General features: G+C 40.1%; 2 protein-coding genes across 4 annotated transcripts in view; one reads left to right on the top strand and one right to left on the bottom strand.

Annotated features, from left to right (window-relative positions):
* primpol (primase and polymerase (DNA-directed)) overlaps positions 1-732 on the bottom strand; it is a 37,101-nt gene extending 36,369 nt beyond the window's left edge. For both annotated transcript variants that reach the window (XM_059974361.1, XM_059974362.1), the window contains exon 1: positions 670-732. The gene's annotated coding sequence lies outside the window, so the exon portion shown is untranslated. The remainder of the gene's footprint in view (positions 1-669) is intronic.
* Positions 733-895: 163 nt separating this feature from the next.
* The window catches only part of LOC132396640 (caspase-3-like), a 39,335-nt gene continuing 23,516 nt past the window's right edge, over positions 896-16,714 (top strand). Inside the window, exons 1-2 of one of the 2 annotated variants that reach the window (XM_059974359.1) lie at positions 896-1,005; positions 8,864-8,936. In XM_059974359.1, the coding sequence (XP_059830342.1) occupies positions 8,869-8,936 (68 nt within the window). In that variant the 5' untranslated portion in view covers positions 896-1,005; positions 8,864-8,868. Of the gene's footprint in view, positions 1,006-8,860; positions 8,937-16,714 lie in introns of both variants that reach the window. The other variant, XM_059974358.1, reaches the window with a different exon arrangement.

The following is a 16,714-nucleotide window of genomic DNA, read 5'->3' as shown; positions in this document are numbered from 1 at the left end:
GAGTGCAGTGGTGGGGTAGAAAATGACCTATTGTTTCTCCGTTTCTCATAGTTGAAGGATATGTTTGGCAGAAAAGTAATTTAAGGGAGGTGATGGTTCCAGAAGGCCAGTACCAATAGGCGAAGGCTTCAGTAAACAGGGAAAGAATTGTTTGACTATCATATCCCTCAATCAAGACTTGGGAGCTCTTTGCCACTTCTAGAGCTTTATTTAGTTTTATTTTACAAGTCAATGCCAACTCCCAATCCCAGCCACCTACCTCCTTCCAGCTGCGATCTATTCTCTCTCAAAACAGTGTAAAAGAAATTGTATCTTTAATTAAAAACAGAGACGCTGAGAGGAATATAAAGAATTCAGATCAGATCCGATTCATTTATTATGCCATTTATGAAAACTTATACTTCCAAGCCACAACTTTTTTTAAAACACAATTTAAGATAGTAGCAAAGAAGTTGGAAATGCGAGTGAAAGGTATGAAGTACAAGTTACGTTAGGTTTGAATTACTGTCAATATAAAAAAGTAAAATAATTTTAAACTAGCAAGTAGCAATACAGAATAAGTGAAATTTAAGAATGGGGGAAAAGCACAAAACTCTTCATCCTGCCTTAATATACAGTTCGATAAATCATAAAAGACATATCCGCGTTTCAAACAGAGTTAATACTCACCAGTTTTTTTTCAGTTAGACAAGTTCATTGCTTTCCCAACCCCAGTTTTAAAAATGATTCAACTGGGCGCGAAGAACAAATCGCGAGCGGGATGAACGCTGGGAGTTGTAGTCCAATTCCTCCACAGGCAGCGCCAGTTTCTCATGGCAGGAAGAAGCGCTGGACTACAACACCTGCGACGAACGGCACGGGTTGCTCATGCGCACGGAGAATCAGCATGGCTCCCTCCCTCTCTGTGGGGCCGGTGACGTGCTCACAAAGCGCACACGTCAGCAGCGGCCAGCGCCGGGGCTTCGCTTCAGTCGGCTGCGAACGCTGGGTGCCGCGGTCTCTGAGGTAAGGGCGGGCAGCATCGAGACTACCTGCAGCCCGGCACTTGAGCACAGGTGGAACCAGCGATCTCCACAGATGCGTTGCCGTTCCCTCCTTTCCCCTTCGAGCCGAGCACAGTACATTATTACCACCCCAAAGCCGCCAGCGAAAGCCATCGTCAGTGATTACCCCACCCCCAGAACCGGGCTGTCTATATCTTCCCCACTGCCGTCACCCCAGAACCGGGCTCGTTCAGTGTTCGCCTGTCCATTTCCCCTCCTTAAACCGACAGCCTTTTCATTTCATTCTTACGTTACTCTAGAAGCATGTCGTTGCCTCGTGGTGTTACTGAGCTTTAGGGGGGGGGGGGGGTTTAGCACAAAGTGGATGTTGGCAAATTTTAATTTTAAAGCAGCATTTTGGGTATCCCAAATTCGATGAGTTCAAAAGCGCTCTGCAAAATTGCCAGTGGGTTGGTGTGTTCGGCTTCCCTGTGTCAGTAACATGGCAAAACCTTTATTTGAAAAGTCCCGATCTGCGTTTCATTGAGCTGTTTCAATTTATCCGTTTCAATTTATCCGACAATGTCATTTCTTGTTCAGCGAGGAACCGCGCACATCGGAAATATTCGCGATTTTGTGCTAAAATTGATTGGTGGAATTTAATGTTGATCACGTTGAGACTTGTTCAACAGAATTGAAAGGCAGTGTGTTTCAAAAATGCAAAGAGGGTAAATGTGTAGGGAAAAGAAGCTAAAGTTAAGATACCAATTACTTTAAAGAATGGCAATTGGAGGCGTTACAGAAACATCGATTTCTCGAACTTCCAGTAATGCCCCCTCCACCATTCCCCGTTCCAGTTCCCTCTGTCACCTATCGCTTCACCTGTCCATCACCCCCTTGTGGTGCTTCTCTCCCTCTTTTTCAATGACCTCTGTCCTCCTGTCAGATTCCCCCTTCTCCGGCCCTGTATCTCTTTCACCAATCAACTTTCCAGTTCTTTACTTTCACCCCTCCCGGTTTCACCTATCGCCTTGTGTTTCTTCCTCCCCTCTCTCCTCTTTACTCTGACCCCTCATCTTTTTTTTCTTCAATCCTGATGAAGGGTCTTAGTCCAAAACATCGACTGTACTCTATTCCATACATGCTGCCAGGCCTGCTGAGTTCCTCCAGCATTTTGTATGTCTTGCTTGGATTTCCAGCATCTGCAGATTTTCTCTTGTTTGTGATTGAAACTGAAAGTATAATCACTTAAAGTAGAGGGAAAATGTGGTTAAGTTAGCTGAAAGGCACCTGTGGAAGAAACTAAAAGACTTGATTTTGAAGGGCTGCAGTATGTCTGTACAGAATTGAGGATGTTCTTTGAGCTTGCCTTGAGAATCTTTAAGAACAAGATTTAGTTTTGGTGATGTCAAGATTGAAGAATGATTTGTGGCTAGGATGCTTGTGTAGCATTTATGCTTTAATATTCTACCCTGGTGACATTGTTCCCTCCAGTAACAGAAATGCTCTTATGCACATAGCTTTGTTACCACACAGCTGCAGTTTTCTTTTATATAATGTTAATATAATTTTGAAATTGTGCTAAAATAATTTAAAGTCTATGATATAATTTAATATGGCCTTGTAGTTGTGCTAATACATATAATCTATAAATATTCTAAAAACTAAGCATATCACAATCTTTACTTAAAAACATTTTAGAGCTTCAATCTATTTAATTTGTTAGTGTTTCAAACACTGTTACAAATTGTAACAATAAACACAGAATGGAAGTCAGAAGCGTAATGTTAATTAAATGCCACCCTGCTTGAGTGTTCACACCATTTAGCCAAAACATTTTATTTTTCCCCGTTGTGCCTGTCATTATTTACTTGTGTTGCGAGTTTTGGATTTTTAAAAATCTTATATCTATCCCACAAAGTGAGAGAGTAAAAATCTTTGCTTATAAGTCTAATGGCTTATAGGAAGAAGCTGTCCTGTAGCCTGTTGGTCCTGGCTTTACTGCTGCAGCACCGTATGCCAGACGGAAGCAGCTGTAACAGTTTATGGTTGGTGTGACTGGTGTTCCTGATGATCTTCCAAGCCTTCTTTCTGCACCTTCAGCTGTAAATGTCCTCACTGGAAGAAAGTACACGTCCATAGATGTGCTGAGCTCTTCCTACCAGTCTGTGCAGTGCCCAGTGATCAAGGTTGGTGCAGTTCCTGTACCAAGTGATACGGCCAGTCAGGATACTCTCAGTGGGCCCTGTAGAAGGTCTTGAGGATTTGGGGGCTCATGCTGAACTTCTTCAGTTGCCTGAGGTGGAAGAGATGTTGTTGTGCATTTTTTTTTGCCACAAAGCCGGTGTATACAGTCCAGTTGAGATCTTTGGTGAAATGTATACCAAGGAACTTGAAACTACTCGCCCTCTCAACTGCAGACCCATTGATGTTGATCGGGGTGAGCCTGTCTCCATCCCTCCTGTAATCCACAATCAGCTCTTTTGGTTTTGGACTTTGGCATCACTGTGTCAAGAGTGTAAACCTCTCCTCTGTAGGCTCTCTCATCACTTCTAGAAATAAGACCGATCAAAGTCATGTCATCTGTGAATTTGTTCAGCAGATTGGAGCTGTGTGTGGCAGCACAGTTGTGGGTGTAAAGGGAGTAGAGGAGGGGACTCAGGACACAAACCTGGGGGACACCTGTATTGAGGGGTAGAGGTGAGGGAGTCCATCCTTACCACCAGTCAGCGATCTGACAGGAAGTCTAGGATCCAGCTGCACAAGGCAGGGTGCAGGCCGTGGTCTCTGAGCTTCCTGTCAAGTCTGGGGGGAAATTATGCTGTTGAATGCTGAACTGTAGTCCAGGAATGGTATTTGTGTGTATTACAAAAGAAAACATTTAAAGTGCCACAAACAAGAGAAAATCTGTGGATGCTGGAAATCAAGGTAACATACCAAGCCATACAGTTTTCAAGCCATGTAACAGTTTCCTGCTCAGAGCAGCTGTAAATCAAAAATTAAAGAGAATGTAGCCTGGTGATGTGACCTAAGGATAACTGATGTCCAGACTACAGCAATATTACTTATCCTTGATTACATCATACATCTTTGAGGGCAAGTGAGATTTTGCTTCAAAATCTCATCTCTAACAAACACTCTTTTGGTGTTGGTTTAAATGTCAGCCTACATTTTTGTGTTACCAGAATAATTCTGTTTGACTTCCCCAGTCTCAGTTGGCTCAGTACAGTAGTTCATATAGATCTTGGATACTATGCTGATTGCAAAGGAGTATGGCTATGAGTGGCTAGGCTACAAGAGGCAAGTCTAACTGAGAATTAGGGAAATTCATAAATGTGCCGCAAATCTGAACATCAGATGTGTATTGGTCATTGTAAAACATATATATTAACAAACAAACAAATATAAATATATATATTTATGTCATATATTGTACAATTGACCAATTAAGTTACCAACCGGTATGTCTTTAGGCTGTGAGAGGAAACCAGAGCGCCTAAAGAAAGCACACATGGTCACAGAGAGACATATAAACTTACAAACAAGTGGGAATTGAATCCATTGACGATGGTACTGAATGCATTGTGCTAACCGCTATTCTACTGTGCTGCCTCGTTAAATTAATGTGCAGTTGTGAACCCAAACAGTCCTTAAAGTGAAGCAACTATTTACTCGCAATTTTTCCAGTTCAGTATTTAATATTTGATGTTAATGCAAACCAGTGAAGTTTGAACTTGAGGTTTGATTATCACGAGGTGAGTCATGAGACTGGTTGGTTTTACCAATCATTTCCTGCTTTGGATTTGCTGTGATTAGTTTGCATTTTGTAACTTGTGTATCCTGTGTTCAGAAATGTTGACCTGCTGTTGAAATAGAATATAAAATCCCAATGGAATCATCTAATGCGTACCTTGCGCAGTCCATGCTATGTGGAGAAAAATTGTATAATGCCAACTGAGTCAAATATTTTCTTGACTACGTGTAAGCAGCATTCATAATCCTTGCTTTGTCGCAGAAAAATTGTATAATGCCATCTGAGTCAAATATTCTTTTGCTGCCTGTAACTTAAAGTATTAATGTGGAAGACCTGCATTTTGAAAATGTACCCAGATCTTAAAGCACTATAAGCATTTAAGAAGTATGATGCAATCTGTGTAATGCTGCTATATTGATTGGTCTTCAGTCAGTAACGTCAATATTGATGAAGTCATTCCCCAAGTGACACTGGGTAGATAAAATGATGTCATCTTTTGGGTGAGGTAAACTCTATTTATATTTTATCATTAGGTTTGATGATTTGCAGTTGAGATGAATTTATTTAAACCATTATTGCTGAACTTAGTTGCATTATATACGTAAGTGTTAGTTCCTTAAGGGACACTTGTGTATTGGATGAAAAGTATTTGAAGATTAAGGTCTCAAAACTGAGTGAAAGGCCATGGTCAATAGGAGAACAATGAACAATGGTCTGCCCACCATTGATAACTCAAAATTTTGGACCATCACCAAGACAACAGTATACTCAAACCTTTGCTAAAGTCAAGTCACTTTTTATTGTCATTTTGACCGTAACTGCTGGTATAGTACACAGTAAAAATGAGACAATGTTTTTCAGGACCATGGTGCTACATGAACAATACAAAAACTACACCTAAACTATGTAAACCAACACAAAAACTACACTAGACTACATCCTACCCAGGACTGCATTAAGTAACACAGAACAGTATTAATAATAAACAGTTATAAATAATAAACAAGACAATCGGCACAGCAGAGGTCAGTAGGTTGGTAGTCTGATAGCTTGGGGGAAAATCTGTTACATAAATAATCAGCTGAATGACGGCGTCCAGGATTCCGTACGTTTCTGTACTCCCGCTGAGTATTTTGGTGCCACAGATGTAGTCTAATTTAATGTCCGTCGGAAAGCAGAATGGACAGGAGGGCTGGCCGGATAGGGTTTGCTTTTTTCCTGGCATGGACTCCTGCCTGCTCGCCTCGCTTCCGCTTCCTAGCACGTGTTCTGCAGACCAGTTTTCCCAGCACTGAGAATCTTGGTGCACTAGTTCACAGCTCATACTTAACATCAGACTCCTGAAACAGGCATCCTGCTGCCAGATCTTTGACTCCTGGGTGGACAAAGGAAGCAACCTGAGATATTTGACAGTTGTGGCAGGGCTTGCTTGCCATCACTTCCCAAAAAACTAAAACAGGTGGTAAGGGCAGTATACTGGTGTGTGTATAAGGGCAAAAATGCATTACTTCTGAATGAACTGATTGCTTTTTGCATGCACTTTGAAAGGTAGAATAATGACACACCTGGGCACTGCTAGGGTGGCTCGGTAACATAGTGGTTAGCATAACTCTTTACAGTATCAGCAACCCATGTTCAATCCCCGCTGCTGTCTGTATGGAGTTTGTACATTCACCCCTTGACCATGTGGGTTTCTTCCTCCCACAGCCAAAGACGTACTGGTTGGCCTCCACTTTCTTGGATGACCCTATGATCTCTAAGTGAGGCTGATATGAGGGCATGTTTCAAGTTGGTAGGTTAATTGGACGTTGTAACTTGTCCCGTGATTAGGCTGGGGTTAAATCAAGGGATGCTGGGTGGCGTGGCTCAAAGGGCCAGAAGGCCTAATCCACCTATATTTCAATAAATAATTAAACCCTCAGTTCTTTGGATGACCCTGTGATCTTGGTCTCTGAGGCTGATGTCAGGGCATGTTTCAACCCAGAAAAAGTACTCTGGCAGAGTGCTGAAGGTGTATGCAGACTGACTGGCATATTCAAGGACATTTCAACGTCTCCTGTACCTGAGATTCTCACTTACTTCAAAAGGGCTTCTGTAGAACCAGTGTCCAAGAAGAACAGAGTGAAATGCCTCAATGGCTACCATCCAGTAGCACTAACAGCAGACCTCAGTCAAATGGAACAGTAACAACATTACCTCAATGATCAACACAGGTGCGCCTCAATGTTGCATACTTGGCTCCCACTCAACTCTCTTTCCATTTATGACTGTGTGGCTAAGCACAGCTCCAATGTTATCTGTAAATAATGATGTCAGATAAATCATAGGTAGTGATGTATCAGGTACAGAAGTGACGTATGTTATCTGGTTTAGTGGTGCTCCAATAATGCCCTCTCACTAAGCATCAACAATTAACCCTTACTTTAGTTGACTTCAAAAAGTGGAAGGATGGATACCACATATCAGTTCTCATTGTTTTGTATTAGACTTGGTGAGAATAAGCAGCTTCAAATGTCTGAGTGTTAACATTCCACATGACCTCTCCTGGGCCCAGCACATTGATGCAATCTTAAAGAAGGCACACCAGTATCACTAATTTCTTAAGAGCTTATTGAGATGCAGAGAATTGTGGGCAGAACCTTCCTCACCATTGACTGCATCTATAGGCATCTAACTTTAAGGATCATCAACTGTGAGTTTGAGTTTAAGAGCCGAGAGGTAATGTTACAGCTCTATAGGATCCTGGTCAGACCCCACTTGGAGTACTGTGCTCAATTCTGGTCACCTGTCTACAGGAAGGATGTGGAAACCATAGAAAGGGTGCAGAGGAGATTTACAAGGATGTTACTTGGATTGGGGAGCATGCCTTATGAGAATAGGTTGAGTGAACTTGGCCTTTTCTTCTTGGAGTGACAGAAGATGAGAGGTGACCTGATAGAGGTGTATACGATGATGAGAAGTATTGATCGTGTGGATAGTCTGAGGATTATTCCCAGGGCTGAAATGGCTAATAGTTTTAAGGTGCTTGGAAGTAGGTACAGAGGAGATGTCAGGGGTAAGTTTTTTTATGCAGTGAGTGGTGAGTGCATGAAATAGGCTGCCAGTGACAATGCTGGAGGCAGATATGATAGGGTCTTTTAGGAGATTCCTGGATAGGTACATGGAGCTTAGAACAATAGAGGACTATGGGTAGCCCTAGGTAATTTCTAAAGTAAGTACATGGCCGACACAGCATTATGGGCCAAAGGGCCTGTATTGTGCTGTAGGTTTTCTGTGTTCTATCCTCACTATCAGGGTTATGTCCATTACTTGTTGCTACTGTCAGATAGGACATACAGACACTTAAAGATTCATATAAAGGTTTAGGTACAGCTACCTTCCTACAACCATCAGTTTCTTGAACTCATCTGTACAATCTCAGCAACTACAGACCACCTCTTGCACTCCATGTCTTTGTCTTTAATTGTCTGTTTTGTTTTGCACTAAGGTCTTTTGTACAGTTTTTCCACTGTATGGTATAAATTATTTTGTGATGTCTGAACCTATGTCTGTCATGTTGTTGCAAGTAGTTAATTGTCTCTACTTCACCATACTTGTGCACATGCCAATAAACTCAGTTTGACGTGACATCCCTTTGCGGCCCTTTCTTTGCCATGAGAAGGCTTGCATTTGATATCTGTATTGACATGTTGTAATCTGGTTGCTTTGCAGCTGGAGCCAAGTTGGGAACACAATGGGTCAAGTATGTGAGCGAGTTTGTTGCCTTATCTGAGGTTTGGGGCATGGTCTTAGATTGTGACTGGATTTAGTGGATTATTCGTCTTTCTGAGTTAACTTTCCCCAATTTAAAGTTTGTTCATCAGACTGCGTATTCTGTTCCTCTCATTTTTCCACATTGTTTATGTGCCAGGGTTGTTTATCCACCAGGACAGATGTTTTAAGGCCTTTGTATTTTTGATCAAGTCTTGTTACCTCCCCTAACTTTGACTTCTGCTTTCTAGGGTTTTATTTTGAATATGTTCTATTATCTCTATGCAAGTGCTTCTTGTGGTTATTTTCCTGTTGACTTCAGGATGCTCAATATTTTTTTGAATATGAAGTAACATCATGTTTTATTTGCCAGCAGAAGCAATGGCTGATGAACAAGCGATTTCTGAAGGTGATGTTCCAGATGCAAAGTCCATCACAATCAGTGAAGGGTGAGATGGATTTGTTTTTTTTCACAAAATATATGTTGTGTTGTTCTCATTGAGTTCTTTTACAATTTGTAGCTTTTACATTTGCTTTTTATTTCAATTAATCCAATGTAATCCTTGTAATCTGAATAATATGAATGTGTGGGAAATCGATTTATTGTCATGTACTAAGATGGTGATAATCTTCTCTTGCATGCTGTTCATACAGATCAATTCATTACAACATTGCATTAAAGTAGGACAAGGCAAAACAGTAACAGTGTATAAAGTGTAAAAGAATGAAGTGTAAAATCTACTGACAAAGTTCAATGCAGGTAAAGTATGAAGTGCAAGATCATAATGAAGTAGATTGTGAGGTCAAGAGTACAACTTATTGTACTAGGGAGCCATTCAATGGTCTTAGGACAGCAGAATAGAAACTATTCATGAGCCTGGCAGTAACTGTTGTCAGGCTTTTGTATCTTCAGCCCAGTGGCACTGGGTAGAAGAGAGAATGTCCAGGCAGATGGGATCTTTGATTATCTTTGTCTGCTTTATCCTGGCAATAATAAGTGTAGATAGGATCCATGGAAGGTGGCTGATTTCCTGTGTGGACACAACTCAGCAAAGCTATCTGCAGTTTCTTGTGTCATGGGCAGAGTGGTTACCGTACCAAGACAATGCATCCATAGGATGCTTTCTATAGTCCAACAATGAAAACTGGCCAGGATCAAAGACGACGTACCAAATTTCTTTCACCTCCTAAGAAGGCACTGAAGAGCTTCCTTGGTCGTGGGTTAACATGGTTGCATCAGGACAGACTGCTTGGGCTGTTCACTCCTTTGGACTTGAAACTCTCACCCCCTTGAGCTTAGCACCAGGAGCTTGTGTACCATATCAACACACCCTGGCTGAAATCAGTCTAGCTTTTGTTGACCTTGAGGGAAAATAAAATTGTTTCATTTTCACTCCTGGCCATTTCTGGCAACTAAGCCTGAATGTTTGAAACCTCATTGAGCAAAACAGTTCTGACTTGGCTTATTGCTTATTTCTCACCAACTATCAACAACAAACTGTACTGCCTATAGAAGGTTAAACTTTGGACTTCAAAAACCACTGCTTTTTGAATTGACATCTGTCAGCCTAAATGGATTCATAACAGAAGCACACACAACTGACATTATTTAAAAACTTTGCTCTAAGCACACCACATGTATACAGCCACACAAATGCACGGGACTAATGCTAGTTAGAAACAGTTCAGCACAGTCTCCTGTCCCAATTCAGCAGCATCGTGTCCCAAATAAATGAAAGGAATCCTGGCTATTTTCTTGATTAGTTTTTGTTCTTGAAGAATTGTCCCAAGTAAGTGACTGCCCCAATTAATCAAAATCTACTGTATTCATAATTTATGCTAATCTACTTTAACATTAGACAGGCGTGCAATTCGATTTCTTGCCTTTTCCCATGAACTATGTGCAAACCAATACATTGCAAAAGACCAAATTTACAAAATATATTATACTTGTACTTAAATTTGTTCACACCCACTCATAATTCAGCCTTTGCGGCTGCAATTATTTTTGTGAATGTGTGAATCAGTCCTGAATGCCTTTTGCCATGGTTGTTGTGCAAGCATTAACTAGACCTTGGGCAACTCCTAACAGACTTCCCCAGGATGACCCTAATGGCATTTTACTGTTGTCATAGGCTTTGAACAAAAAGGACATCAGATCTAGGAGTACAGATACAGCTGGACATGGCTGGTGATTTAAAAACTGTGTCGTCACAGAGCAATGTGTGGTTAAGTGCCTTGTTCAAGGACACACACACAGCCTCAGCCAAGGCTCGAACTAGAGACCTTCAGATCAATAGATGAATGCCTTAACCACTTGGCCACACGCAAACACACAGCATTGAGTATAGAAGTTAGGTGTAATGTTGCATCTGTATAAGTTACTCACTTGGTCATCACATTTGGAGTACAGTGCCCAGTTTATAGTAAATAAGTTATTAAGCTGGAAACAATGCAGGAAAAATTTCCGAGGACATTATTGTGACTGGAGGGGTTGAGTTAAAGAAGAGACTGGTGAACCTAGGACTTTTGCCTTGGAGTGTAGGAGGTGAGATGTAATCTTATAGAGGCATATAAAATTGAGGGGCATAGGTAAAGTGTATGGGTGCAGTTTTTTCTAGTACTACTCATATAGTTCCTTGTTTTACAGCTTTTTCTTCCTTTTTACTCATTCAGTTACCTTTTGAAAGTTATTGAATCCTTTCCAGATCTTAATCACTTGGTTCCTTTTGCTAATTATTATCATTCTGTGACCGTTATTGAGGATTAATCAGGTCTCTACTGCTATTGGTTAGAAGATGTAGCTTTTATTTTGATGATCCCTGGCTTCTTTCTTAACCACTTCCAGGATCTCACTGTCTGCTCACTTCATCCTAGATCCCAGATTTAGGTATTTCTCAGCAGACCTCTGATTTGGAACAGTGAACTACTATATACCAATATATGGGAATTGAAAAAGGAAAAACTATATTGACTATATTATACCACTCTGCGCACTTTAAATAATATTAGAAAATCATAATAACTAGAAATGAGTAAAGCAAGTGACCCTTTAGGCTGCTCTACAATTTACTACCTCAGACCACTTTCCAATGCTATTTCTGCTACTCATTTACTCAGATTTTGGGTCTTTTGATCTCAGTTTTAAATGGACCTAATGAGTGGGAAGTTGCTTGTGAAATAGAGCATTCCAATGATTCATCACCGTCCAAGGAAATTTCTCCTTGTCTAGGTCTTGCCCCACATTTTCAAACAATTTTTCCTGACACAAGATCCTCCAGTCAGGGAAACATTTTATCTGCATCTGGTCTTTGAAGCTCTTAAAAAGTTTTTGAAAGTTTGACATTTTTCTCTCATTCTTCTGAGCTCTTGAATACTGTCCAGTCCATTCAAATTTTCTTCCTATGACATCACTGGAACCAGTATAGTGAATCTTCATTGTACTCTGTTCATGACATGTACATCCTTTCTAAGGCAAGGAGATCATAACTATAGATACTATTCTGCATATTAAGTTCCAAGAGCTCTCTGTTTCTTTATCACCATATTAAAAGCATCTTATAATAAAAGTTGATAACATTATTTTTTAATGTATTTGGTCATTGCTCTTTCATGTTTGTCTTTAGTGATTTGTATTAAAGTTTTTGAATATCAGCACTCTCATCTCTCACTGCTCAAATATAATGTTATACGTATTCAAACATGCATGCTCTCATTCGCGGTGCGCCACGTAGTGTAGCAGTGAGCACAATGCTATTATAGCTTAGGATGCGGATTTTGGAGTCATTTCTGGCACTGTCTGTAAGGAATTTGTGCATTTTCCCTGCGACCATGTGTTTTTCTTTGGGTGCTGTGGTTTCCACCCACAGTCCAAAGACATACCAGCTAGTAGGTTAATTGGCTATTGTGATTAGTGTTAAATAGGTGGGCTGCTTGTTGGGCTGGAAGGGTCCATTCCACACTGTATCTCTAAGTAAATAAAATAAAAACTAGTCTTGTCCATTTCCTTTAGAACCTTTTTCCCTCTTCCATAGTGTTCACAATTCTGCCTACTTCAGTGTTATCATCAAATCAGAAAATACAACATTTTGTACCTTGGTCTAAATTGGTAATATAGTTCATGAAGAGATGGGACCCAAGCACAGAATCCTGTAAGCTTTCATTTGTCACAGCTTGGAAGCTTTCAAAGAATCCACTTATTTAATATCACCGGCATATGTTGTGAAATTTGTCGTCTTTGCAGCATCAGTACAATGCAATACATAATAGAGAAAAAAACATGAATTACAGTAAGTATAAAATAGTTAAGTTAAACAGTGCAAAAATTTTTAAAAAGTAGTGAGGTAGTGTGGATGGTTTCAATGTCCATTCAGAAATCTGATGACAAAGGGGATGAGGCTGTTCCTGAATCACTGACTGTGTGCCTTCAAGCTCCTATATCTCTTTCCTGTTGGTAGCAATGAGAGCAGGGCATGTCCTTAATGATGAATTCCACCTTTTTGAGGCATCACTCTTTGAGGATGTCCTGGATACTGCAGAGGCTTGTGCCCTTGAATGAGCTAACTAAATTCACAACTCTGCATCTCACTTCGATCCTGCACAGTAGACCTCTTCCCCACCCCAGACGGTGATGCAACCAGTTAGAATGCTCTCCATAGAATGCTCTGTAGAAATTTGTGAGTGTCTTTGGTGACATAACAAATCTCCTCAAACTAATGTAATATAGCTACTGTTATGCTGCCTTTGTAGCTGCATTATTATGTTTGGCTCAGGATAAATCCTCAAATGTTGACATCAAGAAACTTGAAATTGCTCACTCTTTCATTTTCTGATCCCTCTATGAAGACCTTTTTTTGAAGTCTACAATCCATTCTTTGATCTTACTGATGGTGAACGCAAGGTTGTTGATGCGACACCACACACTTTATTGATATATCTCACTCCTGTATGTCATCTTGTCATCATCTAAAATTCTGCCTACAATAGTTGTGTTGTCAGCAAATTTATAGATGGCATTTGATCCTCCAGGAGGACCACTACCTTGTTGTAGGGTTTAGAGGGTTGCGTCATTGTTGATGCCAGTGAGGTCGCTATGCTATTTCTGATTCACACAGATTGTGGTCTTCTGGTTAGGAAATGGAAAATTCATTTGCAGAGGAAGGTACAGGGGCCCAAATTCTGGAGCTTTTTGATCAGAACTGTAGGTGATTGTGTTAAATGCTGAGCTGTAGTCAATAATCAGCATCTTGATAGAGGTATTAGTATTGATGGGTGAAGAGTCAATGAGATTGCATCTGCTGCAGACCAATGGTGGCAATAGGCAAATTGTAGTGGGTCCAGGTCCTTGATGTAATTCTACCCATAATCAACCTTTCAATGCACTTCATTGCTGTAGATGTGAGTGCTACTGGATGATGGTCGTTGAGGCAGCTCACCCTGCTCTTCATAGGCACTAGTATGATTGTTGTTCTTCTGAAGCAGGTGGGAACTTTCAGCTGTAGCAATAAGAGATTGAAAGTGTCTTTGAACACATTCACCAGTTGGCACAAAAAGCTGCTAAGTAGGATAGTGATTAAGCAAGAGGAAAGATATTTATAGAAACAAATTTATTACACAACTTGATTTGTGGTGATGCATGATATTCATGGCGTGTACATTTTGATTTTAAATTGGATCACAATTATAATGTAAAACATAATGCTTCATTCAAACTGGCATCACAAGCAAAAAATAATAAGACAAATATTACACCCGTGTTTCATTGCAGATCTAGGAGCTGAGACTAGAAATGTGGAACATTCTGAACTTGTCAAAACTTTTGCATGTACAGACATGTCAGCTGTTGAGTAGTACATTCTGAAATAGATTGCTAACACAGTTGGTTTTCCTTTTACTAACAAATGGACAGTACTGTTTTAGAACGTGAATTTCATTTAGGCATTTCAGGCTGTCGTCAAATCTCTGATAAATTTTAAAATAATCTGGCAAAGTTCCCGGGAAAATGACATAATGCATTATACTGAGTTTAAAGACACTACTTTATAATTCAGTGCACTAATGTGTAATGTCCATTTTGCAATGATGGGCTTTATTAAAGTTGTTACGGAAAAATGTTCAGAAACAACATGGTCAGTATTGGCTTGGAGGGAACCTTGCTTTGGAGGGAAATGATAAATTCTGATGAAGTGTCTCAGCCAGATGGAATTTGTAATCTGAAGTTGTTCTTTGAAAATTGCAATAAAAGGAGAAAATATTGGAAATACTGCTCTGGTTGGGCAGGATCTCTGGAGTGAAATTGCTATTGTGTCATGTTAATGACCTTGGATTGTTTTCTTTGGAGTTTCAGCAGCTGAGAGGGCTATAAAGGTTAAGTGGTCATGTTTTTCCCCATGGTGGCAAGCTCAAATACTAGAGAAGTATCTTTAAGATGAGGGGGGCAAAATTTAAGAGTTACAAGGTATGTTTTTTATCTGCTCAGTGATAGGTAACTGGAATATGCCACCAGGGGTGATGGAGTAAGCAAGTGCAATGGCAATGTTTAAATTCTAGGCACATGAACAAACAGAATGGAGAGAGATAGACCATGTGCAGAGACTGTTTAATTTGGTATTGTGGTCAACACAGACATTATGCGCCAAAGGGCTGGTGTCTGTGCTGTACTGTTCTACATTCTGTTGGATCTCTGTTACTGTCTGATCCTTGGGGTTCTTCTGGGAGTCAGGAATGACTGCGGTCTTAATTCCAAGATTTGCTTTAGAGTACAAACATACATGTAAATACAAAGCAAACTAAATAAAGAGCTGAGAAACAATCCTGAGAGGTAAATGGATGTGAAGACTAAAGGAATAAAGATGGTGCCTCTGGAAAAAATCCATCACTTTATAGATGAGAAATTCCTTAGATGGAAATAAACTAGTTAATAGGCTACATGCTTAATCCAATTACATCAGCCAATGAGAAAGTTGATGAAGTTTAGCTGCTATATTACTTTGGGCTAGTGAGTGGGGATGAACCACCACATACTGTGGAAATTACATTTGTTTTTTAAAAAGTATAAATGTTATAAAACGTATTATTTAAAAAAATACAGTAGTTTCCAATGTCTTCCCTTTTGATTCTGTAAGGGAACCTGGCAGGATCATGACTGAAAATTCAGAGGTGGAAAAACTTAAAATATCTACGTTACAGAGTAATCGCTTTTAAGCAAACACAAAGAATATAGATTATGTTAAGTCGAATAATATTTGTGTTTGAAATCTTCGCATGGTACTTATCTTAATCTGGAGTCACTTTAGCTCGCTTGCAGTGCCTGGTGTGTATCCAATTAATTTTACCTTCTACCTTAACTGTTAAATTAGTAATTAACAGTACTTGTTAAGGACATTCACATGGAGCTCCCAAGGCTTTCTTAATGGAGTTTCTTGATAAGGGCCCACTTGCCTGGAATCAAGGTGTATCCTCCTTCTGATGGACCACTCCAAGCCCCAGAAACCTGTTGAGAACCCCAATGTCCTCTTCTATCCCATAATATGCGTATCCATTCCACTTGTTTTATTGGTTACCTGGTGAAAACTGTTGACCGGTCTGTACTGATCTTATTTGGCCGTCGATATCCTGCTCCACTTGTTTGGCAGCTTGTTCCAGCTGACTGTTGGAAACAGCAGTTTCACTCCAATTTACTTTTGTTAGCTTCACCATTTTGGCAATATCTGGTTTCAAACCATCCATGAACTTTGACTTGAGAGGGCCATATATAGGGTGTATATATTCCTTAAGAAATACACTATACTTTTAGGTGTCAAAGATCTCACAACCCTGTTGTGACTATAATATTGGGTTACAACCAAATAATATCTTAAAACTTCTATTTGAAAACTTTTGTGGGCCTCTTGTTTGACAACTCACAACTCCATTGTGACTATAATATCAGATATTTTTCGGATAATTTAGACCAGCCCTACACAGGACGTACAACCTCAAAATCCACCACAACTTAAATGCAGACTCCGCTCACTCTTGGACTCTTGTTAAATGACGTACTGAAGATACTTATTCTCAGACAGTTGAGGAATTGTGGAATGTCTTGCTTCCCAGCTGCATGCTTAAAACTTCCTTCTGAAATCTTTTTTTTCCTTCAAGTAGTCATAACATGTGGATTATTAAATTGTTGGATCTCTTCATTTTCTGATCCATAAGGTTCTTTTGGGAGTCAGGAATAATGAGTGGT

This window comes from Hypanus sabinus, chromosome 7, assembly GCF_030144855.1.
Source record: "Hypanus sabinus isolate sHypSab1 chromosome 7, sHypSab1.hap1, whole genome shotgun sequence".
Classification (NCBI taxonomy): Eukaryota; Metazoa; Chordata; class Chondrichthyes; order Myliobatiformes; family Dasyatidae; genus Hypanus; species Hypanus sabinus.
Note: the sequence above shows the minus strand (reverse complement) of the source record. Positions and strands in the feature narration are given on the sequence as shown.